The following is a 26,907-nucleotide window of genomic DNA, read 5'->3' as shown; positions in this document are numbered from 1 at the left end:
TATTGATGGAATCTCAAAGCCACCACAAGACTTGAGGAAATGAATTAGTAGTCTCTGAAAGTATGTTGGTTGCTGAGGTAAAAATAATCTATCTATGAAAAAAACAATCATCATATAGATATTTCAGGAACACTTTGAAAGTGACAGGCAAAAATGGAGGTCTCTTTTTTCTTTGAGTTTCTTTCTACAGCCTTCAGCATGGCATTGTCCCGCTGGTGGTCAACCTCTTTGATGTAGAAACTTATCCTTCTGCCAGTTACCTCTAAATGAGGGACCCAGGATCTCCAGATTTCTTAAACTACCAAGGTTTCCTCCAAATCTGGAAACTTCCATCTCAGGATTACTCCTGAGTAGCCAACCTTTATGAAATTAACACCAACAAAGGCCCAGGCTCAGATTGGCTTAAGCCAACAATTATATTGACATATGCTTTCAGTTCACCATTTCGGTTGGGTTTGGGGAAGAGAGACCCCTACACATTCAGTCAAAGGAAGAGGGAGACAGATGGTAGAGTCACTCTCTTCAAGGTTCACTGCTCAGTAGCTAATACGGATATTGCTTTGATTTCTCAGACATATGTCTTACAGTACTGAGCCTTGCTTTCCTTGGAAGTTACCAGGGGAACCCATCACCTGCTCCTTTAACCCTTGCCCCTTCTCCCAAACTTGGCTTTTATTCTCAAGGGCACCACTGTCCTCCCAATCTTCCAGGCTTACAACTAAGGTTTCATCCTGAATTTCTCACTCTCTCTCACCCCCCACCATATCCAATCTGTGGCCAAGGCCTATCGATTTTGTCTTTACAACATCTCTCCTATATGCCCCCTTCTCTTCTCTGACACCTTGGTTCAGACCTTCATTACCTCATGCCTGGACTATTGTAATAGCCTGCTGATGGGTCTGCCTGCCTCAAGTCTCTCTGTACTTCAATCCATCTTCTATTTAACCATGAAAGTGATTTCCAAAAACACAAATCCAATCAATATCAACTACCTAGCCAACAAACACCAAGGGATCCCTGTTGTCTCCAGGATCAAATGTAAAATCCTCTATTTGGCATTCACAATTCTTCATAATCTATTTCTTCCCCCCTCCCTCCTTTTCCAATCTTCTTATACCTTTCTCTGTTGGGATGTAGAATGTTCAGAGAAGACTAGTACCTCTGATGTGAGGGCTGCTGAGCCCTTTTCAGGGTTGCTCATTTACCTTTGGTATTCACCTGATTCACCCAACTCTCACCTGTGGCTCCAAAAAGCTGTAGCATGTGTAGTGGCCACATCCTAGTAAAACTATTTTGGCAGATGGGTTAAATCAAGTAGAGGGTAACTTAAGAGTCTCAAACCTGTCACTGAATTAGGGGGATGTCTGCCCCAAACACATGAAGACTTCCCCTAGCAGAATGGGAGGATTAGAACAATTTGTTCCAAAGGCCATGAAGGTGGCTGAAGCAAGTGCTGTGGAGTACTTAGAGTTTGGCCAAGCACCAAAGACTCCAGGGTTATCCATTGCATCCTGGGTCGTCATGAGTCATCCCTGCTTTTGTTTTGCCACTGGACTTTGATGACTCTGGAAGAGAGGAGGCTGATGACTTCAAACAACTCTGCCTCAGTTAAATCCATTTTATGCATAAGTCAAAAAATATCACCTGTACCATTTTACTATTTTTACCTACCTCAAAGTCCTATGGATAGGTATGGGGTAGACTACATGTAGTAGCCTTTCACTAATCAGAATAGCATAGACCCAAGGCAGGAATTCCTGGGCAGTGGCAGCTGTAGGCAGAAAACCAGGGAAGAAGATGCCTGGTATGAATAGGCATATTTGAAGAGGGAGTCAACTAGAAATAGTATACTCCCAACAATTGCAACATCATGGTCATGGGGAATAAATCCAGTAGTAGCCTGGTAGCAGGACTACAAAGGAGATGATAGTCAACCCAAAGAAATATACTTGGATCTGGGGCTGACTAGATATCTTACCAGTCAGGATAGCTTAGCCTTTGTGCCTCTGGTTGGGGGCTGGCATCTGTGACTCTGTGGATGATTGTCAGGGGGAAGAGGCATGACTGGGTCTTGGTCAGACTAGATTTAGGATCTATACATATCTCTTGGGTATTCACTACAGAGAAAAGAACTGAGATGAGAATTGAATAGAAGGAAGAAACTGGGCTGAATGGCATTTGGAAAATTGCATAGTGGTGGTGGTGGTTAATAGTGGTGGTGGTAGTGGTAGTAGTAGTAAGTGATGGTGGTGGTGGTGGGAATAGGAGTAAGGGTAGTGGTGTTACTAGTGGTGGTGGGAATAGGAATAGTGGTGATGGTAGTAGTGGTACTCAATGGTAGTAGTAATGGCAGTTGTGATGGTGGTTGTCTTAGTAGCAGTAGTGGTGGTGGTGGTGATGATAGCAGCAGTGGTAGTAATAATAAATACTACAACAGCAGTAGCAGTAGTAATAATAGCAGCAGCAGCAATAGTAGTAGTAGTAGTAGTAGTAGTAGTAGTAGTAGTAGTAGTAGTAGTAGTAGTAGTAGTAGCAGCAGTAGTGATAACAATGGCTAGTATTTATCTACTACTTTGAGATTTGCAAAGTATAGTACATATGTTATCCCACTGGATCCTTATAGAATTATGAAGACACGTAGGTCTGGTACCTTCGTAGAATTAGATAAAATAATTGAAAATTTTATATAGGAGAACATTTTTTAAGGTAAAGGCATTTATAAGAAAATAAAAAAGGGAAGTCTGTACCACTTAGTCTCAAATTATACTGTAAAGCAGTTATTATTAGAACTATCTGTTAATGGATGAAAAACAAAACCAGAAATAGAGAGCAGTGAAATGGATTGGATGACAAAAGGGCACCAAATGCATACAATGGACAAATGTTTTAGAAGTATAAAATTTATAAAATGCTTAAGAAAAAGTTCATTATTTGATAAAAAAAATGACTATGATGGGGGAATTGGGTAAAAATACAATGAATAATGGAACGAGAGCTCTATCTCACATCATATGCTTCAGAATTTGAATGCATTGACAATTTCATCACTGTGGGTACTCTCTATAATTAGGAGGGAACTGCTGGCATAGTGAATAGGACATATAATAACACCTCCCTTATGGGGTTGTTGAGAGGATTAAATATTTGTAAAGGCAAAAAAAAAAAAGCTTTCCCTTATAAACTTTTAGATTATTTTATCTAATTCTATGAAGTATCTCAGTAGTATTTGGATAGGTATTGTGTTAAATCTATACACTAATCTAAATAATATTGTCATCTTTATTTGTATGATTCAACCATATACATTCCAATTCCTCTCCAATTTTTAATCCTTCCTTTAATATTGCCAAAAAAATTGTCATTTTATGACTGTACTTACATAGCTCTTAATAGGTGAGTACCCTAGGGTGCCCAGCACTTTTGGTTTTTCACATCTATTCTAAGACACTCAAATGTCTTGGGCCCAAACTGATGTAATATTTTACAAACAATGCGCAGGGGGTGAGGAAGTTTCCTCAGCTAATCTGAATACATTTCCTATGCAACATTACTCCAGCTGACTCAGGACTTTTTCCACACTGAGTCTAAAGTCTTTGATTGATGGACTCAATAGAAAAGTATTCTCACATGATTAAGGTATTGGAGTGGGGCAATTGATCAACTAACTCAGTGACCCCCATCTTTACACTTATATTTTAAGCATGATTCAGAAGTTTAAATCCCACTCTCAGCAGCCACTTTCTTAGCCAGCTAGTTATTTCCTAAATCAATTTTTTCTTCTATGTCAATTGGTTTTGATGGACAACAGTGAGTAAAACACAATTTCGACCCCCAAAATTTTCGGTTTCTTGTTCAAAACTCCATAATCTTTGACGATAGTTTTAAATAACAATATTACTTGTGCCCATATGAATCATCCCAAATGGGCAATGGTCATTTGTTTTTTATCTAACACAACAGACACACAATCATACAGCATACATTTAAAACAACACAATATACCTATTACATACCAAACATTCATAAATGATATTTCCTATCAATTTTCTGTATTTTGTTAGTGATATATAGATAGATAGATAGATAGATAGATGACTTTCTGACTTAATCTTATGTTCTACTTTCTTTTGTTGAGGCTATCTATTATTGTGATGAATTATTTTGTTGAGTCTCAAGGTTTTCTTGGATTCAAATAAATATTATGTATTATAAATAAAAATCCTTCCATTATTGGATATTTTAGTGATTTAAAGCTATATAAGTATCAATTTTATCAAAGACTTTTTTCTGTCTCTCTTGATATAAATCAGTAGAGACTTTAACAATCTTGTTATTTTTTTGATTTTATTTTGCTTAATCAATATTATTGATTTTGTTATTATATGATTGACTCTCCTGACTTTTTTTATATTGAACTTTCCTAACTAAGGCACATACCATACACACCATGGAGGAAATCCTATGTAGAGTCCAAATGGAAGCTGGATCCCTATAGAAGATAAAATTCCTTTGATCCTCCTTTTTCCAGATCATATTGTGGTAACTGCATCAAACCTCCAAATAATATGGCCCCTCAACAAGAACCATTGCCTATTGTCTAGATCGTTCCATGCCACTGGATGGGCAACCCATTGAATTCATCTGTCAGTATCTCTAGAATTAAAGAAGAGGAACACTGAAGACTGAATTGAATTTCAGGAATTATACAGCTGTTTCAATGATTCAAAGCTGATCTCTAACTCCAAAACCCCCTAAAAAAAATAAACACCAGTATTATTCCAATGATGCTATATTACTATAAATCAGGAAAAGTGACATTTAAAAAAAATCAAAATTGCAGTTTACTTAAAAAGTAATGAAGACATTCATTGTATGTGAGGTAAAGAAAACATCCTAGAGATTTATGATCAGAAAAGGAGGTGGGATGATCAAGAGTATGGGATAATAAATAGATAGTAAAAGTGTTGGATGGGCATCCATTAAATGTTAAATAAGACCTAAACGAAGACTTTGGGTTGATCCTCTAAGGAAGTATTTAAGGGAAATAGATCAGAATCTCACAGAATGAGGTATGAATGGGTTGTCATATACAGAGACATTATGAACAAATCTGTATATGTGATTGAAAAAGAGTATCCAAATAGATAAGGGCAGGAATTAATACTTATGTAATGACATTTCTAGGTAGTTATTTGTAACAATGTATAGAGTACTTGACTTGGAGTCAGGAAGAACTGAGTTGAAATTCTGCCTCAGACACTCATTAGCTGTTTGACTTTAGGCAAGTCTCTCAGCCTCAGTTTCCTCATCTGTAAAAAGGGGATAATAATAATTCCCACTTCACAGGATTGTTGTGAGGATTAAATGAGATAAACTATAAAGCATATGGCAAAAATTAAAGTGCTATATAAATTCTAGCTATTATTGTTTTATCGAATCAAATGAGCACACGTATAAAGTGCTTTGCAGACCTTAAAACACTAAATACTAGCTATCATGATTCTTATATTATTGTTTTATTATCATCATTATCTTTCCCTCATACAGTCTTTGAGCTCTACCTTAGAATAAGGTTAATATAGCCAAAAAAGCTATATCTTAGAGACCAGAATTCAAATCCCAGTTCTGTCACTTATCTGTGGAACAAATCATTTCATTTTAATGGGTTGTAGTTGCCTCCCTTGTAAAGAGTAAGAGATGAACCCTATGGTCCCTTTCAGCTCCATGATTACAAAGGAACCACGATAAAATCTGTGACCCATCTCTTGAAAAAGAAGGGTTTGACTGGGGGTGCAGATGGAGACCTATTTAGGGACAGGACCAAATAAGAATCGAGAAAAATAAATTCTTACACTGATCATGTGCCAAAATAGGTCTTATTCTGCATCCTAAGTCTACCTTAAGGGTATGACTTTCTCTTTCTTTTTCTTCCTTCCTTCCTTCCTTCCTTCCTTCCTTCCTTCCTTCCTTCCTTCCTTCCTTCTTCCTTCCTTCCTTCCTTCCTTCCTTCCTTCCTTCCTTCCTTCCTTCCTTCCTTCCTTCCTTCCTTCCTCTCTTTCTTTCTTTCCTTCTTTCTTTTTCTCTTTCTTTCAGATGGGTGAGTGGTTGTGGAAGAAATAAATGCTTCCTAATAGAAAAATAATTTTAATCAAAAGTTTAAAAATTGCTTTGCACTATGACCCTACAGCTGGGAAAGAAATTGCCATATACCAATTAATCCTTATCTTAGTCATTACCCTTTCTTTCCTGCCCCGGGGTTCTGAACCTGTGACCTTTGGGAGGATCGAGGAGGAGGAGGGGCACAGAGGGAGGACGGATGGGAGGGAGTTGGGACTGACATCTGTCCAGTCCAGCCACGGGCTAGGTCAGTAACCACCCAAGATTCTGAGGGGTTCGCTGCCAGAAGCTGGACGCTGTCTGACTGGTAGGGGCACAGCCGAGCGGCTCAGTTTCAGCTTCTGAACTTTGGACTCCCTGAATCAGCTCTTGCTCGCAGCCGCAGTTTCAGCTCTGGACCCACCTTGCGGTTCTAGTTCTTGTTGTACCTCGGGTTGGAGAATGCTCATGGAGGTGGCAGGGAGAGCCCTTCTGCTGGTGCTCAACCTTGAGGTGCTTCTGGCCCCCACAGACTGCCTCCAACCCTGGTCAGGCTGGCGCTTCACCTTCTATGAAGTGGTGATTCCCTGGAAGATGCTTCCCCAAGCTGGCGTCCCAGAGATGTCAGGAAGGCATACATACATTCTATACATCGAGGGTCGGAAATGAGTGGTGCACCTGAAAGTTAGAAAGCTCTGGATGCCCTGACACTTCCCAGTGTTCAGCTACAATGACCAACAAGTTCTCACAAGGGACCTGCCCTTCATCCCGGATGACTGCTATTACCAGGGTGTTGTGGAGGGCATCCCCGAGTCTGTGGTGGCTGTAAGCACCTGTTCTGGAGGCCTTTGTGGGATGCTGAAGATGGAGAATCTCACCTATGAGATTGAGCCCCTCTCCACCTTTTCAGCATGTAGTATATAGTTTGGAGAAATTGGAGGACAGTGGACTTAAAATGAAATGTGCCACAACTGAGGAGGAATTAAATCATCACAGCTTTCAAGGACCGTCAGACATAATGCCAGAAACCCTAACCAAGGGGGACACTTGGGCACCCACTAGATTTGTGGAGCTGGCTGTTGTGGTAGACCATGAACGATTTATCTTCTTAAATCAAAACAAAACAAAAGTGGTAGAGCAAGTTTTAAACGTAGTTCATATAGCTGACATCCTATATGATCCACTGCGAATTCATATATTTTTGCTGGGCCTAGAAATATGGACTCAGGGTAATCTAATTGACATCATAGGTCCTATGTGGACAGTTGCTTTGGATTTTCAGATGTGGCAACAGAAAACTCTTCCAGGACGCTTGCGGTATGATGCTGTGCATCTAATTGCCTATAACTCACACGGCATCTACCTTGGTTTAGGCTATGCAGGAAATATTTGTAGTGAAAATCATGCCATGGCTCTTCTCTCTTTCACCAACAACAGCTTGATTTTATTTGCTGCCCTTTTTGCACATGAACTCGGTCATAACCTGGGCTTGCATCATGATGGGGAGAACTGCTATCGTAAAGGGAAAAATTGCACCATGAGTACTAATAGAGTTAAAGTAGAAACCTTCAGTAACTGTAGCTATGATTACTTTTACAAACAATTAAACAATGATACGCATTGTTTGGTTGACCCCCCCCCCCAGAAGAACAAGTCTACTTTTTAAGTCACTGTGGTAATAGGATGGTAGAAAATGGAGAAGAATGTGACTGTGGGCCAGAAAAGGATTGCGAGCAGGATCATTGTTGCCAAACCGATTGTAGGCTGTCTCCTGGTGCTGACTGTTCCATAGGTCCTTGTTGTAAAGACTGTAAGGTTGTTCCGGCAGGACAATTATGTAGAGCTCACATTGGCAACTGTGACCTTCCAGAGTACTGCAATGGAGTTTCACCTTAGTGCCCAGCTGACACATATGTGCTAAATGAAAGCCCACGTGGAAATGGAGCCTTCTGTTATGAGAAATATTGCCAAAGCCTTAACCAACAATGTAAAGTATCTTTGGCCAAAAGGCAAAAAGTGGTTCCTTAAAATGTTTCAGGAAAATAAATATGGAAGGAGACCGTTTTGGTAACTGTGGCCTTTTTGGGGACAAATACACGAAATGTGCTGAAGATCATATTTTATGTGGAAGAGTACCGTGTGAAAATGTAACAGATGTCCCTGTTACGAAGGATTTTGTCAGCATCTTTCAGATGAATGTTAATGGTACCGCCTGCCGGGGGGTAGATTATCACTTTGGGATGAGAAGTATTGATATTGGAGAAGTGAAAGATGGAACAAGGTGTGGACCAAAGAAAATATGTAAGAATAGGAAATGTGTTGATGTTCCAGAGGAAAAGAATGTATGTAATGCAACAAAATGTCATGGCAGAGGCCTGTGCAACACAATCAGAATTGCCACTGCCTGTATGGATGGAATCCTCCCTATTGTAATTTAAGAGGTTATGGGGGAAGCATTGACAGTGGACCTGTACCCAAAAAGAAATTTAGTAAACTCTTGATTCTTTATATTGGAATGACCTTCATTTTTCTTATTCTTACAACTACACTGTTGATATATTTTGAATCTTCAATCAGGGCAATGTTATTTAATAGAATCCATCTAAGATCAACTGATTCATCAATGAAAATATAAGCTATAAGGACTTCACTGAAAGAATTCATTAAAAGGTTGACTATTAAACGTTTGAGACTTTTTATTCTCTCTAGAGATGTCATTTAAAAAAAAAGATCCTTTTTTTTAACCAGTTGTTGGGTCATGATTATAAAGTATGCACATTCCTATCCAATTTCTACCCTCGCCTCACCTTCTCCTATCCCAAAAGCTTTTATAGCACTAAGTTTGTTTTCCCTTCAGCATAAATGTTGAAATTAAAAAAGTTTGGTCCAGTTTTACTAGTTAGGGGCCATAACCTTTCTTAGTAAAACAATAGTCTGTAATGCTTCTCCACACATTGGTATAAGACTGAGTTCTTACCTCCTGACGAAAGGTGATGGATTCAAGATCCAGAATGAGACATACATTTTTGTACAAGAGCAATGTGGGGTCTGTTTTACTTGATTGTGTTTATTTGTTATGAGATGCTTTTTCTTCTTTTCAATGGTCAGGAGTGGAAAGGAGCTAAAATAAAGGCTTGCTAACTAAACATTGACATTTTTTTAAAAGAATGAGTTCAGTGTGCAAATTTAGGGACACTCTCAGTAAATGGGTAACAAAAGTTCCAGAGGAGCAGGTAAGAGCAGCAAGATCTTTCAAATACCCACAGCACAATTCTGACACGTACACAGACTTGCCCTTCCTGGCTCTTTGCTTGAAATGTTGTCTGACAATGGGTTTGATTTTCTTCCGTTTTTGTGTCTTAATAGGATCTATCTGACCATACTCTCTTGTTCCAGGTAAATGGGAGAATAATGACCTAACATTCAAAGATGAAAGGATTTGGAAAAAGTTATATTCTGCTTAAAGAGAATAGTTTTACCCATGGCAGTCCACCAGAGGAATTCTGCAGTAATATGATCACAATTATACCCCGTTTTTGTCTACTGTTCGTAAGGCCATAGTGTAGTGTATAAATGACTTCTAGTAAGTGAGGTGGTACAGGGACTTGTAGTTTCATTCGTAAGAAGTTGTTCATTCATAGGAAGTACCACTGCATCAGAAATGAAAACACATATTCTGCATGTGTGTTTGAAAATGGAAGTGAGTCTAATTGTGAATGTAAATATAGTTTTGTTGATTGTTTTTTGAGACAGAGTCTTCCTCTCTCATCCAGGCTGGAAAGTAGGGCAGCTATTTACAGGCCTAGGCACATTGCTGACCAGTGTGGAAGTTTTAGCCAGCTCTGTTTCCATCCTGGCCTGATTTGATCCTCCTTAAGCAACCTGATGGCTCCTGCTTTTGAGGATTCACCATATTAGTGCCAAATTTAGTGCAGACATCTTATCAACTTAACCAACTCCAGCTCAGCACTTCCAAGCTCAGTCTAACCATCAGCCTCAGTTTCCACAGAAGCAGGGTTTATAGGAATGCACCAAATGTCCTATTACACTGGGCTGTAAATATAGTTTCTAATTTCATTTTTGGACATGTTGGCTCATCCAAACCATCAGTGGAGATGGATGCTTCAAATCAAGTTGTTCCTGTTGGAGGGATACCATCTTTATTTTTTAAATTGCCTGCTCTTCTGAAGTTGTTGCCTGGATAATGATGACTGTAATATATAGTGTTTTAATATTTTTTAACCAGGAAAAGCAAAATTAATTTTCTGTTAAAGCTTCGATCAAAGTAATTATCCCCATCTTAGTAAATTACAAGAAAGTTAAAAAGAAACATTACATCATTAACATTCACACACCAGAAAAATTAAAACAGGTAAAGAGCCCAACACTAATCACCAGTTAAATCTCTTGTAAATTTATGTCAGATGTCACATAATTCAATTTAAAAGAGTAATTCAGAGTATTGACCCCAGGTTCCTCCATGATTTTAAAAGGGAATAGATTCATCAGTTGAAGTGCTGTTTTCCCAGAAAAAGAGGAATAAGCTCTGTTGATGCTTTTTTACATTTTATTTTTGCAATTAACAGGCATTTATTTTCTCTCCCCATCAACTAACAACAAAAAAGGGGAATAAAAAAATCCCTTATTAAGAGATGTGAATAGTCAAGAAAAACAAACTCCCACATAGGCTGCATTAAAATATATGTCTTATTTTGTATCTTGATGCCCTCGCCTCTCTGACAGGAGGTGGGTACCATGCTTCACCATAAATCTTCTGGAATCATAGTTGATTATTCTAATGATCAGAGTTATCAAGTCTTTCAAAGTTGTTATTACATGGTTGTTGTAATTGTATAAATTGTTCTCCTGATTCAGTTCACTTTACTCTAAATCAGTTCATATAAGTCTTCCCAAGTTTCTTTGAAATGTCTCTTTCATCATTTCCAATGGTGCAATGATTTCTCTGTCACATGCATGTAAAATAATTTGTTCAGTCATTCCTCAATTAATGAGTGCCTCCTTAGTTTCCAGTTCTTTGACACTACAAAAGAGCTGTTCTTAATATTTTTGTACACATTACTCCTTTTCCTCTTTCTTTGGTAACTTTGGGACTTAGACCTAGTAGTGGTACCATTGTGCCAAAGGATATGCATAGTTTGTTAACTTTGGGGGCATGTTTTCAAATTGCTTTCCATAATGGGTGTTCCAATTTATAGCTTCACCAACATTGCACTAAATATCTATTTTCCTGTTTCTCTGATTTTTATAATTTTCCATTTTTGTCAACTTTTCTAATCTGAGGAATGTGAAGTAAAATTTCAAAGTTGCTTTAATTTCATTTCTCTTCACTGTTAGTGATTTGGAGAATTTTTCATGTGGCTACTGATGGCTTGAATGTCTTCCTTTGAAGACTGCCTCTTCATATCCTTTGACCAATGACCAATTACAGAATGGCTCTTATTCTTGTAAAATATGAATCCGTTCCTTATATATCTTTGAAATGAGAACTTTATCAGAGAAATTTTCTACAAAGATTTTTCAGTTTCCCTTATAAACTTGGCTGTATCTAATCTACATCCACTTTTTTAAAAGCTTAATTTCATTTTTTGTTATCAAAAATCAATTATCTTTCCTTCTCATATAGTCTTCTCTTCCTATATCCCTCCCCACCCCTACGCACACATTGAAGAAGAAAGAAAACCCTTGTAACAAATATATCCTAGCAAAACAAATCGGCTATGTCCAAAAAAATATACATCTCAAACTGTACCCTAAGTCCATTTTTTGATGGATACTTTGGTGTTGGGGGTTAATCACTGTGTTGACCAGTTTCTAGCCACTTCTTTAAAAATGAGAAGTAGATGATGAGAGAGCAGTATGCTCTACGCTTGATGAAATTGCCTTCTTCTCTCTGTCCCTCTTTTCCTTCATCAGAACCCAAACATACATGTATTATCTTTTTCTTATTTCCTTTTAACCTCCCTCTTCAGAAATCCAGGTCCATCCTTTTGTCATTAGAGTTTGTTTTGCTTAGTACAAATTCCTATCATAATCTGTTCTGCCTTTTATATTCCCCTTCTCTTATTTCCCTCATTTCTCTGTTAGGCAAGAAGTATTTTTTACATCCAAATCTCTCTGTGAATCCTTCTCTTCTTTGGCCAGTTTAGAAGAGAGTAAGATTCAAGTGTTATCTCCTCTCCTTACTGATATAGTCTTCCACTTGCACATCAAAATTATGTGAGATAATTTCCACTGCCTTTTCACTCCCTCCCTCTTTTGAAACATATCTTTTTCATCATCACTTTCCTTTCTTCCTTTAAGTTGTCAAAACATTTTTGAAAGGCCTTCTGTCTTATTAGACTCCTTCTATGATCCCTGATTATTATAGAATTTTGAGGAAATACATGTATCTTCTCTCCACTTTAAATGTAAACGGTTCATCTTTATTTAGTTCCTGCTCACTCATATTCACCTTATATTTATCACGACTCCTGTGTATGTCTTTGAATGTTTCTATCCAGCTTTTGTTTTGTTTTTTTCATCAGTCACCCTTGAATTTCATCAGTAATGATGAAAATATATTTGTCTCTGTAGGACTATACTCAGTTTTTGAGGTAAGCTACTCTTTTTTTCGTCAGCTTATATTTTTGGCCATCTTGAATTTCTTATTCCAATCCTTTATGTGGCTGCTGCTAAGTCTTGTGTGGATCTGACTGTGGCTCCTTAGTACTTCAATTATTTCTTTCTGACTGCTTAGAATATTTTTAATTTGATCTAGAAGCTTTATATTTTGTCTATAATGTCCCTGGGAATTTTCATTTTGTAATCTCAACAAGTGACTGGTAGTTGCTTTCTATTTTCTCTTTGCCGTTTAGTTCTAAGGGATCTAGGTGTTCATTTATAATTTCTTGAACTATTAGCACTTTTGTGGGGAGGGTAAGGGGTCATGGCTTTCAGATATTACAGTGATTCTTAAATTATCTCTTTTTGATCTGTTTTCCAGGTTAGTTGTTTATTATATTATGCTTCTATTTTTTTCAATCTTTCGATAATTTTTTTTTTCTCCTGGCGTAATCATTAGCTTCTATTTGACCCATATTAATTTTCAAGAAATCTGTTGTTTATATATGGTTTGTACTTCTTTTATCAGGCTGTTAATTCTCTTTCTTTAATATTGTAAAAAAAAAGGTCCAGAAATTATTTCTTCCATAGTTCTCATTTCTTTTCCAATTATTTCTTATACTGCTTTCATTTCATTTTATAAAATCATTTTTAGCTCTATAAAAAACTGAACCTCTTCATCTCTTCTAAGAATTCTGCATTTTTCTCTGAGACTTTACCTATAGCCATTTTAGAGTCATTCTCTTCTGTGTTCGTGTCTTGAGCATCCCTTTCAATGCAATAATTCTTTATGGTGGGAATCTTTTTTTTTTGTTTTTTTTCCAGCTTTCCTTCCGGACTTTAAACTTTGTGTACACTTTTGGAGGGAATGGCTGGGCTCTTCTTGTTCCTGTTTTGTGTCCTCTTGGTTCCTGTTTTCTTATTATGTTGAGCATTGTGTTATTTCAATATCTCAGGAATGGCTTTGACTACAAGCTTTCAGGGGACACAAAATAGTCTGAGCTGGGAAGAAGTCTGGTTACTGCCTTCTCTCCTGAGCTCTCCCACGTCCTTGACCTGGGTTTGAGTCTGAGCAACATCGTGTAGGTTTGCCCTAGTTGGAATTTTCATACATTGCCAGGAGTTGCTGGTCAGCTGGAAAACTCTGCAGGGTCAGAGGGACAGAAGTACAGGATCTCCTTTGGTGAGGGTTCCTGTCCTGGTTATTTTATGCCAGTCTTCAGATTTGACTGGGGGCTAGATATGAGACCCAACTTTATCAGGGTCAGAGCCACACAACTGTTGTTTGCTTTTTTCCTTACTTCTTACTCAAAATATAGCCAGGGATGAGGAATTTGTGGCCTCATGGCACATGTGGCCCTCTAGGTCCCCAAATGTGGCACTTTGACTGAATCCAAACTTCACAGCATCGAAGTTTAGATTCTGCCAAAGGGTTGCACTTGAGGACCTTGACTTGAAGTCACATATGGCCTGTGGACACTCCTTTTCCTGGACCAGCACCTCTATATACAGATCTTCTCCTCTGTCTGCTCTGGATCTGTGCAGGCTGGCATTTGTTCTTGCTCCTTATACAAGGTCAAGCCCTCTGTTCCAAATCTGGGATCTCTTCTTGCCTGGTGTGATTGTGTAGCAAAAACTACTACCTTTAAGGTTCTCTTCCCAAAAGGCGTTTCCCATGAATATATCAAAATTCATGCCATTTTTGGAAATTTAAATAGAATTAACTCTGTTCAATGAGCCTCTAGTTATTTACCTCTCTCTCAGCTTAGAATCTTACCTCACATTTTACAGGAAAAAAAATGAGGCCATTCCCCACGTGCTCCATCTTCTCCCTTCTTTTTCATCTCCTCTCACTCATAAGCTTCTTCCACCATCTCCGCCTTACCCATCTCACATGATGAAGTGACTTTACTCCTTCCTAAGGCTAACCCCTTGTCCCCGTTCAAATGATCCCATTTCAGCCCATTTTTTCTTAACCAATCTGTCATCTCCATTCTCTCACTTATTTTTAATCTCTCTCTGTCACCTGGTTCATTTCTTACCACCCATGAATATGCCCAGATCTCCCTTGTCCTGAAAAAATAATTAATTTGATCCTTTCATTCCTACTAACTATCCCTTCTATCTCTTCTACCATTTGTAGCAAAGCTCTTTGAAAATGCTATCTACAACAGGTACCTCTGCTTTCTCTCTTCTAGCTCTCTTCTTAACCACTCACCATCAGGTTTCTGACTTCATCATTCCACTAAAAATAATCAAAGTTACTCATGATTGCTTATTTGCCAAATCCAATTATCATTTTCTCAGTCTTCACTCTCTTTGGCTTCTCTGTAGCCTTTGACACTGTCATTAATTCTCCTTTTTTACTCTATTTTCCTTTTTATTAAATAGTATTTTCTCTAATTATATGTTTAAAAAAATTTTTTTAACTTTTTAAAAAACATTTTGAATTCCAAATTGTATCCCTCTCTCCAACAATAAGCACTCCTATATAGGTTATATATGTACAATCATGTAAAACACTTCTATATTAGGCATTTTGTACCAAAAGACTGGAAAAAGAGAGAAAGAAGTAAAGAAAGAAAGGAATGAAGGAAGGAAAGAAGGAAGGAAGGAAGCAAGCAAGGGAGGGAGGGAGAAATAGAAAGAAATTAAATGAAAAAGAAAGAAATTAAAAGAAAGAAGAGAAAAATAGCAAGTTCCAGTCTGTATTCATAAAATATCAGTTTTTTCTCTAGAGGTGGATAGTGTCTTTTAACATCAATCTTTTGGGACTGTCTTGGATCATTGTATTTCTGAGAACAGCTAAGTCAGTCACAATTCTTCATTGAACAATGTTGCTATTACCATGACAACATCGTCTTGGCTCTCTTCACTTCATTTTTCATCAGTTCATGTAAGTCTTTCCAGGTTTTTCCGAAATCATCCTGTTTGTCATTTCTTATAGCACAATAACATTCCATCACAATCAAATACCACAGCTTGTTCAGCCATTTCCCAATTGATAGAGATCCCCTCAATTTCCAATTCTTAGCTACCACAAAAAAAGTTGCTATAAATATCTTCGTACAAATAGATCCTTTTCGCTTTTTGAAAATCTTTTTGGGATACAGACTTAGCAGTAGTATTGCTGCATCAAAAGGTATTCACAGTTTTATAGCGCTTTGGATATAATTCTAAATTGCTCTCAGAATGGTTGGATCAGTTCACAGCTCTACCAATAATGCTATTCGTCATATTAGCCAATCTGATAGATGTGAGGTGGTACCTCAGAATTATTTTAATTTGCATTCCTCCGAATCAGTAGTGATTTAGAGCATTTTTCATATGTCTGTAGATAGCTTTGATTTCTTTGTCTGAAAACTGCCTGTTCACATCCTTTGTCCATTTATCAATTGGGGAATGACTTTTATTCTTATAAACTTGATTCAGTTCTCCATGTATGTGAGAAATAAGGCCTTTATCAGAGACACCTGCTGCAAAAAAAAAAAATTCCCCAGTTTTCTGCTGTCTTGATTTTGGTTGTACTTGGTTTTGTTTGTGCAAAAAAAAAATTTAACTTTATATAATCAAAATTATCTATTTTATATTTTGTAATGCTCTCTATCTCTTGTTTAGTCCTAAATTCTTCCCATATCCAGAGATGTGACAGGTAAACTATTTTATAGTAGCCTAATTTGTTTATCATCCTTTATATGTAATTATGTACCCGTTTTGACCTCCTCTTGATACACAGTGATCACTCTCCTTCCTGGCACTGTCTTCTCTCTAGGTTTCCAGGATATTTCTCTCTCCTGATTCTCCTTCTACCTAGCTGACTGCTCCTTTTCTGCCTCCCTTATGGATCCTCATCCAGATCATGCCCTCTAACCACAGGTGTACCTCAGAATTCTGTTTAGAGTTCTCTGTAATCTCTATACTGCTTCACTTGGTGATCTCCTCAGCTTCCATGGATTTAATTACTATCTCTATGTTAATGATTCTCAAATCTACTCATCCTATCCCAACCTCTCTGTTGACCTCCAAGCTCACATCTCTATCTTCTAGATGTCTTGAACTACATGGTCCGTAGACATCTCAAACTCAGTATGTTCAAAATGGAGCCCATTACCTTTTCCCCAAATTCTCTCCACTCCACTGTGGAAGAGAACACCATCCTCCCAGTCCCCCAGGCTTGTAACTTTGAAGTTATCCTTGATTTCTCATTATCTCTCTCTTTTCCCCATAACCCCATAATCTGTTTCCGAGGTCTGGTGATTTTACCTTTGCAACATCTCCTGATGCCTTTCTGTCCTCTGACACTATCACTACTGTAGTGCAGACCCTTATCACATTATTCTTGAAGTATTGGAATAGTCTGCTGGTGGACCTGCCTACCAGCATCTCTCCTCACTCCAACGTATCTTCCCTTTAGCCCCTAAAATGATTTTCCTAAAGTTCAGTGTCAGCCATGTCACTCTCCTCCTACTCAATAGATTCCAGTGGCTGCCTATTCCTTCCAGGATCAAATACAAAATTCTGTTTAGTATTCAAAGTCCTTTATAACCTAGATCCTTCCTATCTTTCCCATCTTCTTACTTCCCATCACATACTCTTGTTGTTCCATGATCAAGGTATCCCACCTCTAGGATCCAGGCATTTTCTCTGACTGTCCCACATACCTGAAATGCTCTCCCTCCTCAACTCCGCCATTTCTTTTTCCAGCTCATTTTACAAATAGGAACGGGAGGCAAACAGAGTTAAGTAACTTGCAATATTGTAAAGATGATTAACTGCAAAAGACTTAGCTACTCTGATCAAGATGATGATCCAAGACAATTCCAAAGAAGCCATGATAAAAAATGCCATCCACCTACAGTGACAGGACAGGTGAACTCTTAATGCAGAATGGAGCATATTTTTCAAACTCTTTATGTTTTTCATTTTATTGCTGTTGTTTTACAACAAAATTAATTTTTTTCACAAACAAAATCAATGCAACCAAAATTAGTGCAGCAGAAAACTGGGACTAATAGGGAAATATTTTGTATTACTTCACTTGTATAGGTGATAGCTTTTATATTGCTTGGGTTGGGTGGGGGTGGGAAAAAGGGAGGAAATTTGGAACTCAAAGAAAATTTAATTAATGTTTAAAAATAAATGCACACATAAAAATAAAAAACATCTAATCAAAAGAAGCATTGACGTATGCTCTAGGGACTTAATTGGAACCACAGACAGTTGGAAATATGAAGTTTACTCTTTCAGAGGGAAGCAATGAGTCCTCAGTAGAGTAATCTGATAGCCTGAGTCCTAGTGACTCTTCCTCAAAACACAGTCACACATAGTATGTCCATTCATATGCTAGAATGCAAAGAGCCATCCAAGAGCCTACCAAACAGAATTTTGTCATATAAAACATATTTGAATTAGTCATTTTCTGAGTCCTTCTGGGGAGAGAAGTTTCCCTGGGTTGACAAAGAGAACAGTGAGCAACACTTTTACGATAGATAGATTTTGGTATTCAGTGTTGTTGTAAGCCATTGGCCACAGCTCAGCAGACTTTGTTGGTGCACCGTTGTGTTGAGGTCAATTCCACAGCTTGTTGATTATCAAGAAAGTCAAGCCATAGAAGCCAGCTAAGGCAGAAAGATAAAAAGAATTCATCAGAATCAAACAAATTTAGAAATACCAGGAAATTTGGGCAGCCCTGGGTGTTTTAGAGTGAACTTTTCCCTTAGAAACTAATGATGACTCCACAGGGCTCACCATAGAACCAACTGACTAGATTTGCCTCCAAATTGTTCTAAGTTTCAAGGAAATTCATGACTGTACCTCAAGGGAACCTGTAGCATTTATTTCCAACTTCTTATTAGAGAAAATAGTATCTAACTGTGCATCTATCTAGACTCCAGGATATTGGTGCAGTGAAGATAGCTGGGCCTGGAGTTAAAAAGACCTGAATTCAGATCTGACCTCAGATACTTACTAGCCCTGTGACCCTGGGCAAGTCACTTAATGCAAATAGTAACACCTACTTCCCAACTGTTGTGATGATGAAATGAAATATTCATAAAGCACTCAGCACAGTGCCTGGCACATAATAGGTACTTTATAATGCTGCTTCCTTCCTTCCTTCCTTCCTTCCTTCCTTCCTTCCTTCCTTCCTTCCTTCCTTCCTTCCTTCCTTCCGTGTGTGTGTGTGTGTGTGTGTGTGTGTGTGTGTGTGTGTGAGTGGGGGGGAAGGAGGCTCCTTTGGCATTCTGATGAAGCCTATCAATCTCTTCTTGGAATAATGCTCTTCAAAGTAAAAAATAAAATACATAGGATTTCAAAGGAAACCTGAAGTTAGTCACAATAAAGATATAATTTTTCCATCCAACTTTACAGAGCCTCCTCCTTCCCTAATATCTAACCAATGGCTGGGGGAGGGGTGAGAGGGAAAGGGTGTCTGGAGGACCCCAGGTTAAGAACCTCTGGTCCACAGAGGATGTGTTGACTCATCAGCTGGCTGTGAGGAAACACCAAGAAAGAGAGAGAGAGAGAGAGAGAGAGAGAGAGAGAGAGAGAGAGAGAGAGAGAGAGAGAGATCTCTACCAACTCCTATGTGAGATTTTTCCTTTTCTAATAAATCAATATTCAAGATCTCTCCCTCTGTCTCTGTGTGTATCTCAGTCTTTGCCTTTTTCTCTGTCTCTCTGTCTTTCTCCCCAATGCCATCAGATCTAGCCTCTCTTGAGGACTACTCATGCTCTTCCCAGAATATCCTGACCTGAATATGGGAGAACTCTCCTATTCCCTTAAGCTTACGTGAAACAAAAGTAAGGTTAAAAAAAGAAAGCTTAACTATTCATGAAGGGAGAAGATAAAATAAACAATATTATGAAGAAACATGCAAAGATGAATACATTAAGGATGGAGCATTTATCTCAAGACAGCTATAATCTATGCACAAGTATTTCACAAAATTTGCAGGTGGGAAGTAGAAGAAAGCAAAAAGTCTTTGACAGTGTCATCTGCCTTGTTTCTCTTTTCAGTTTTCCTCCTCTGAGAATTCCATTCTCAGCTCTGACCCATTTCAGATGAATGGGGCAGTAGCTTAAAACGTGCTTACTTATCTCTTGTTAAAGTTAGCTCTAAAATCTTTGAGACTTAGTGGGAGCTACATGGGACAGGATGAACTTAGTCATCTCTGTCTCAATTTAAACTAATCCATTCCATGAGTATTCTTAGGTAATATTTCATCATGTCCCACTGGTGATCAAGTTTCAGAGACAGCTAGCTGGTACAGTGGATAGAGCACTGAACTGGCCCAAGAGTCAAGAAAGTTCAAATCTGGCTTCAAATACTTATAGTCTGCATAATTTTAAGCAAGTCATTTAACCTCTCCTTCAGTTTCTTCAACTCTAAAGTGGGGAAAATAGCAGCACCTGCCTCATCAGGTTTTTGTGAGGATCAAATATAGCCTTTTTTAAAAATAAATGCCTGGCAAGTAGTAGATGCTTAATAAACACATTTTTCCTTCTTTCTCAAAGGCCAGGGTATGCTAGCAGACTAAAAGCTCTGATAAAAAAAATAGCTGATTTCATCTGTTGACAGGTTAATTAGTATGGAAGAGGCTAATGAAGAAAATAGCTAACAGTGATGTTTTTTTCAACCACTACATCTCCCTATTAAGTTGCAGAGGAGTTACAGATCTATGTGTGTTCATCCTTCATTGCCAAAGAAGACTAGGCCATCAGAGAAATAATGACAGTGCTCCATCCACTGCACCACCTAGCTGCCCCTATAGATATATACCAGTGGAGGGAAAACCCATACTGTTGAAATCACAGATCTTTGCAATTGCAATACAGGTGACAAGGTGCAGTGGATAGAGCACCAGTGCAGGAGTCAGGAGGACCTGAGTTCAAATTTCATCTCAGGCACATGACACTCACTAGCTGTGTGACCTTGGGCAAGTTACTTAACCCCAACTGCCTCATCCTGGGTCATCTCCAGTCATTCTGATGAATATCTTTCTGGTCACTGTATTCAAATGGCTCTGGAGGAGAAGTGAGGCTGGTGACCTGCACAGCTCTCTCTCACACAAAACAAAGTCAAGTGTGCAAGTCATGTCATTATTTCTCTGATGGCATGGTCTTCTTTGGCAACAAAGGGCAAACACACAGGTGACAAACCTTTTGTAAGTATAAATATATAAAAATTGGGTAAAGCCAAAATACAAGTTATTGGGGAGCCCAAAACACAGGCTTTGGGTGGGCCTAAAACAAGACCTTGGTGAGCAGACCCAAACATTTAGGTCCCCCATCCAACTATTGCTACACGTGAATTGCTCTGGTTACAAGTTTTGGAGTGAACCTAAGACCTGGGTGGGATGATTTAAGCATTCTTTGCAGCCATCTGGCTTCCCTGGCTGACTTCTATGCTAAGTTTAAGTTAGACAATTTTTATCACATAAAAAGAAGTTCAAATAATATTAATTTAAAAAAATAAAATATTTTCTCCACATACTCTTAGTAAGGGAAAGTGTAATAGTTACATATACCTTCCTGGACACATTCTAATACCCTCAGGACTTTCTGGATTCATGCCCTGGGATTATCCAGCAGAGACAAGACCAAAATCCACTGGCCATTATCAGACTGAAATGTGAATGTCCCCAGGGCAGACTGATGAGCTCTATTATTCTTAGCAAATCCTGCCAGGAGTAGGTAAAGTATAGCATTTTTTTCATAGATATAATGTTTCATTTCTTCTCTTGGGAGGTGTGCTCTACTAACCCTTTCCTCTAAGAAGTTGCACCCTGAGCCACCTTGCCCTGGAGATCTTGGGAGATGCACCACTTTCCTTAGAGAAATAGAAAGCAATTTGAGGGGTAGCCCTCACCAGCTGCAGCTAGTGTCATATTGTTAAACTTTAAATAAATGCAGGTGGGATGGGAAAGACTTGATTGACTTAATCACCTTCTACTCTTACACAAAAATAAAATTTGTAACCCTAATGAGAGAGAAATAGAGGAAATAGGGATTTCTCTTTAGTAAGTATCAACCATGAAGCACAGAGATGGGGAGAACACTTAAGAGCTGAAAGGAAAAGGAAATCCCAACCCATTGGAGTACCCAGTTGATCAGAGAAGGTCATTTAAGAATCAGTGGCATAGGTGACCACAAATATGATGGGGTGGAGGCTGCTAGGTCCTATCACTCATAGCAACAGCTACCATTTTACTCTTCCATCGTTTTCCAAAATAACATTTATTAGGAGCTGCTGCCAGATCCAAGAAGGTTAAAGTTCATTAACACTAGAAACATCATTTCTAGTGTCTCATGAACAAAAACTCCAACTTTTTTTTACTAGACTAATTCAAAAAGCATTAGTTAACTGAATACATTCAATCAAACAGAACAGCAAAATAAAAGATAAGAAAGGGCCCATTCCTTCTTATAGGTTACCATACCACAAAAGGGAGGAAGGGACACAGGCAGGGAACACATGTGACTAGGAAACATGAATGGGGAGTGGGCACACATATAAGGAATGCTTGTGACCAGAGTAATATGTAGCAATTGGTGGGATGGGGGTGGGAATCAGGAATGTTTTAGGTTAGGCCCTGTATAGGCTAGGCTAGTTTTATCCCTGAAGGGCAATGAAGTTGTCCCTGAGATTAATTAACTTGGGGGACTAAGGCTTAAAATGGTAATATAACTTCCTGGTCACTGAAGCATAAATATGCCTAACAAAAAGAGTAGGGGTCTTCTCATTCCTTTTTTTTTTTTTTTAGTTTATTTTTAAAAATTTATTTATTTATAGTTTTCAACATTCATTTCCAGAAGATTTTGAGTTCCACATTTTCTCCCCATTTCTCCCTTCCCCCCACTCCAAGACATCACACATTCTGATTACCCTTTTCCCCCAATCTGCCCTCTCTTCTATCATACCCCTGCCTTCCCTTATCCCCATCTCCTCTCTTTTCTTGCAGGGCAAGATAGATTTCCATACCCCATTACCTGTATTTCTTATTTCCCAGTTGCATGTAAAAATAATTCTCAACATTCGTTCCCAAAACTTTAAGTTCCACCTTCTCTCCCTTCCTCCCTCCTCATACATCCTTACTGAGAAGGCAGGCAATTCAATATAGACTATACATGTGTAGTTATGCAAAAAATTTCCATAATAGTGATGTTGGGAAAGACTAATTATATTTCCCTCCATTCTATCAAGCCTTCCATTTATTCTATTCCCTCTTTGGGCCTTGTCCCTCCCCAAAAGTGTTTACTTCTAATTACCCCCTCCTCCCATTTGCCCTCCCTTCTATCATCCCCCCACGTCCCGCTTATCCCCTTCTCTCCTACTTTCCTGTAGTATAAGATAGATTTTTAAATCAAACTGAGTGTGCATGTTATTCCCTCCTTAAGTCAAATGTGATGAGAGTACGCTTCATTTTTTCCCTCTCACCTCCCCTTTTTCCCCCTCCATGGAAAAAGCTTTTTCTTGTCTCTTTAATGAGAGATAATTTGTCCCATTCCATTTCTCCCTTTATACTCTCAATATATTTCTCTCTCACCCCTTAATTTTATTTTTTTAGATACCATCCCTTCCTATTCAACTCACTCTGTGCCCTCTGTGTGTGTGTGTGTGTGTGTGTGTGATCCCTCCACCTACCCAAATACTGAGAAAAGTATCAAGAGTTACAAATATGATCTTTCCATGTAGGAATGTAAACAGTTCAACTTTAGTATAATTTCTCTTTCCTGTTTACCTTTTCATGCTTCTCTTGATTCTTGTGTTCAAAAGTCAAATCTTCTATTCAGCTCTGGTCTTTTCATCAAGAATGCTTGAAAGTCCTCTACTTCATTGAATGACCATTTTTTCCTCTGAAGTATTATACTTAGTTTTGCTGGGTAGATAATTCTTTCAATCCTGGTTCCTTTGACTTCTGGAATATCATATTCCAAGCTCTGTGATCCCTTAATGTAGAAGCTGCTAGATCTTGTATTATCCTGATTGTATTTCCACAGTACTTGAATTATTTCTTTCTGGTTGCTTACAATGTTTTCTCCTTGATCTGGGAACTCTGGAATTTGGCTACAACATTACTAGGAGTTTTTCTTTTGGGATCTCTTTCAGGAGGTGATCGGTGAATTCTTTCCATTTCTATTTTACCCTCTGGGTCTAGAACATCAGGGCAGTTTTCCTTGATAATTTCTTGGAAGATGATGTCTAGGCTCTTTTTTAGGTCATAGCTGTCAGGTAGTCCCACAATTTTTAAATTGACTCTCCTGAATCTATTTTCCAGGTCAGTTGTTTTTCCAATGAGATATTTCATATTGTCTGCAATTTTTTCATTCTTTTGATTTTGTTTTGTAATTTCTTGGTTTCTCATAAAGTCATTAGCTTCTATCTGCTCCATTCAAATTTTTAAAGAATTATTTTTCTCCACTGAACTGTTGTACCTCCTTTTCCATTTGGCTAATTGTGCTTTTTAAAGCATCCTTCTCCTCATTGGATTTTTGGACCTCTTTTGCCAATTGTGTTAGCCTATTTTTAAAGGTATTATTTTCTTCAGCAGTTTGGGGTCTCCTTTAGCAAGCTGTTGACTCGCTTTTCATGATTTTCTTGCTTTGCTCTCATTTCTCTTCCCAATTTTTCCTCCACCTCTCTTATTTGCTTTTCAAAATGCTTTTGGAGCTCTTCTATGGCCTGAGACCGCTGCATATTTTTTTTTTGAGGTTTTGGATGTAGAAGCCTTGACTTTGATGTTTTCATCTGATGGTATGCTTGGTTCTTCCTTATCTGAAAGAATGGAAGAAAATATCTTTTCACCAAGAAAGTAACCTTCTATATAGTCTTATTTTTTCTCTTTTTTTTGGGCATTTTCTCTAGCCAGTTATTTGGCTTTAGAGTCCTTTGTCAACTGGAGGGTATACTCTAGGGATCTGTTAAGTTCTCAGTTCCTCCAAGGTGGCACAATCAAGGGAGAGAAGTTTACTCCTCCCTTTGCCTGGGCTCTGGTCTGGGAGCAACCACAAGCACTCTGTTCTGCCCAGCATCTGTGAGTAAGATTCCAGCTCCACAATCACCACCAGCTCTACCAGGCCAGTGTCAGTGCTCCTCCTCACCCCAGGACTGCCATTCAAAACTGGGACCCAGATTGGTGGCTCAATTCCCTCAGAGTCTTTAGGCCAAGGGCTCCAAAAATGGACGCTGTTGATGAAGTGACTGCTGCCATTCTGGAGCCAGGACTAGGGCCAGACCCTGCCCCCTTGTCACCCACAGCTTTCTCACTGACCTTTGAAGCTGTCTTTGGCATTTGTGGGTTGAGAAATCTGGAAATCATAGCTGCTACCTGTGATTCCATGCCCTGGAGTCTGCTCCAGTCCTGTCAATGCTGTGCTGCACAGCCAAGGCGGGGCTGTGCTCTGCTCCAAGCTCAGTGTGATAGACCTTTCCTGTGGGCCTTCCAGCTGTCAGGCTGGAAATCTCTTTCACTCTGTCATTTTGTGGTTTCTGCTGCTTTATAATTTGTTTAGACTCATTTTTACAGGTATTTTATGAGCTATGGGAGTAGAGCTAGAGCAAGTCCATCCTTCTACTCCTCCATCTTTGGGGCTCCTCATTCTTAACATAAGCCACTGACCAGGTAGGCCCCTGTGGTATACGCAGAGACAGAGAAGTTATGGCTGACTGAATCTATGCTATGTCCTTGTTGGGTATTCTTTCCATACTATCCCTGAGTTAAAAAAAAATGGTTTTTTTTTGTTTAAATGTTAAGGTGGTCTGTGAATGTTTCATTTCATATGTCACAAACCTGAACTACTGAAAAAAATGTGTTAGGCCTAACCCAGTGGTTCAGGTTTGAGACTATAATGAAATGAGACACTCAAGAAACCATCTGTAAAATTACCCCCATCCAAAAAATGTAGTATCAGAAATGGTGATGGGATGGTCATTGAGTCACAACAAGAGATAAAACAAATGGAGAGTCCATGTGCTCCACAGCAGTTGGCATCTGCAGGTTGGTATCTTCAAAAATATAACTATTGGCATTGGTAGAAGGATTTTCCTCATCTTTAAATTCCTAAATGAATGTCAAGTCCAGTCCCTGAGAGGTACCATAAATTTGCAAAAGGTCAAATGGATTTTTTTAAAGGGGAATGGAAAAGAGCCTACAAACTACAGGCTGGTGATCTGGACCATGTTTCCTGAGAAACTTTTAGAACAGAGGTTCTTAAACTTGTCTGTGTTGGCTAACTCTAACCCTAATTCTATCTGTAACTCTAATTCTTTGGTAATTTGGTGAAGCCTATAGACCCTTTCTCAGAAGAATATTTTTAAAAGCTTAAAATAAAATACATAGGAATATAAAGGAAGCCATTTATATTGAAATAGTTATAAAAATGTTAAAAGAGGAAAAAAGTTCACTGCCCCTAGTTTAAGAACTCCCATCCTGGAACATGTAATTAAGGAGATGATTGGCAAACTACTTTATAGAAAAATTGTTGATGTTATGTTCATGCTTTGTTGCCCAAGAAGACCATGCCATCAGAGAAATGATGAAATGACTTACACTTGACTTTGTTTTGAGTGAGGGAGGGCTGTGCAGGTCACCAGCCTCACTTCTCCTGCAGAGCCATCTGAATCCAAAGACCAGATACTCAACAGGATCACGGAAGATGACCCAGGATGATTGCAAGGAGCCTCATGACTTCATCAGAAATAAGTCCTGGCAGACTAACTTCATTTCCACCACTACCACCACCACCACCACCACCACTATCTTTTATTTTTCTTACAGCATTACTAACTAAATGAATAAGAGAAATGCTATAGATATATTTTACCTATATTTGAGCAAACCTACATGCTATTCTTGAGAAGAAGATAGAGGTGGATTTAACCATTATATGATCAGATGAATTTGGAATTAGCTGGATCGCTGGGCTCAAAAATCTACACTAAGAGTTCAGTGTAACTTTGTCAGGAAGTCTCCAGTGGAGTACCTAGGGACATAAAGTCCCTGTACTGTTTCATATTTTTATAATTGTCTAAAGGCAGAGATGGTACGCTCATTACATTTGCAGATGATGTAAACAGGTACACAAGTCTGTAGCGCAATGTGGCAGTCACCACTAACACTTGCTCCTTTGATCTTCACTAGTGTGTGCCTGAGCGCTTGCACACACACACACACACACACACACACACACA

General features: G+C 38.6%; 1 protein-coding gene across 1 annotated transcript; it reads left to right on the top strand.

Annotated features, from left to right (window-relative positions):
* The first annotated feature begins 2,315 nt into the window (after positions 1 to 2,315).
* LOC140517193 (disintegrin and metalloproteinase domain-containing protein 20-like) lies at positions 2,316 to 7,762 on the top strand. The gene is made up of 3 exons (XM_072628226.1): positions 2,316 to 2,448; positions 6,815 to 6,921; positions 7,007 to 7,762. Exons 1-3 carry the CDS (start codon positions 2,316 to 2,318, stop codon positions 7,760 to 7,762), a joined length of 996 nt encoding a protein of 331 aa, XP_072484327.1.
* The last annotated feature ends 19,145 nt before the right edge of the window (positions 7,763 to 26,907 follow it).

Source organism: Notamacropus eugenii, chromosome 1, assembly GCF_028372415.1.
Source record: "Notamacropus eugenii isolate mMacEug1 chromosome 1, mMacEug1.pri_v2, whole genome shotgun sequence".
NCBI classification, from domain to species: Eukaryota; Metazoa; Chordata; class Mammalia; order Diprotodontia; family Macropodidae; genus Notamacropus; species Notamacropus eugenii.
Note: the sequence above shows the minus strand (reverse complement) of the source record. Positions and strands in the feature narration are given on the sequence as shown.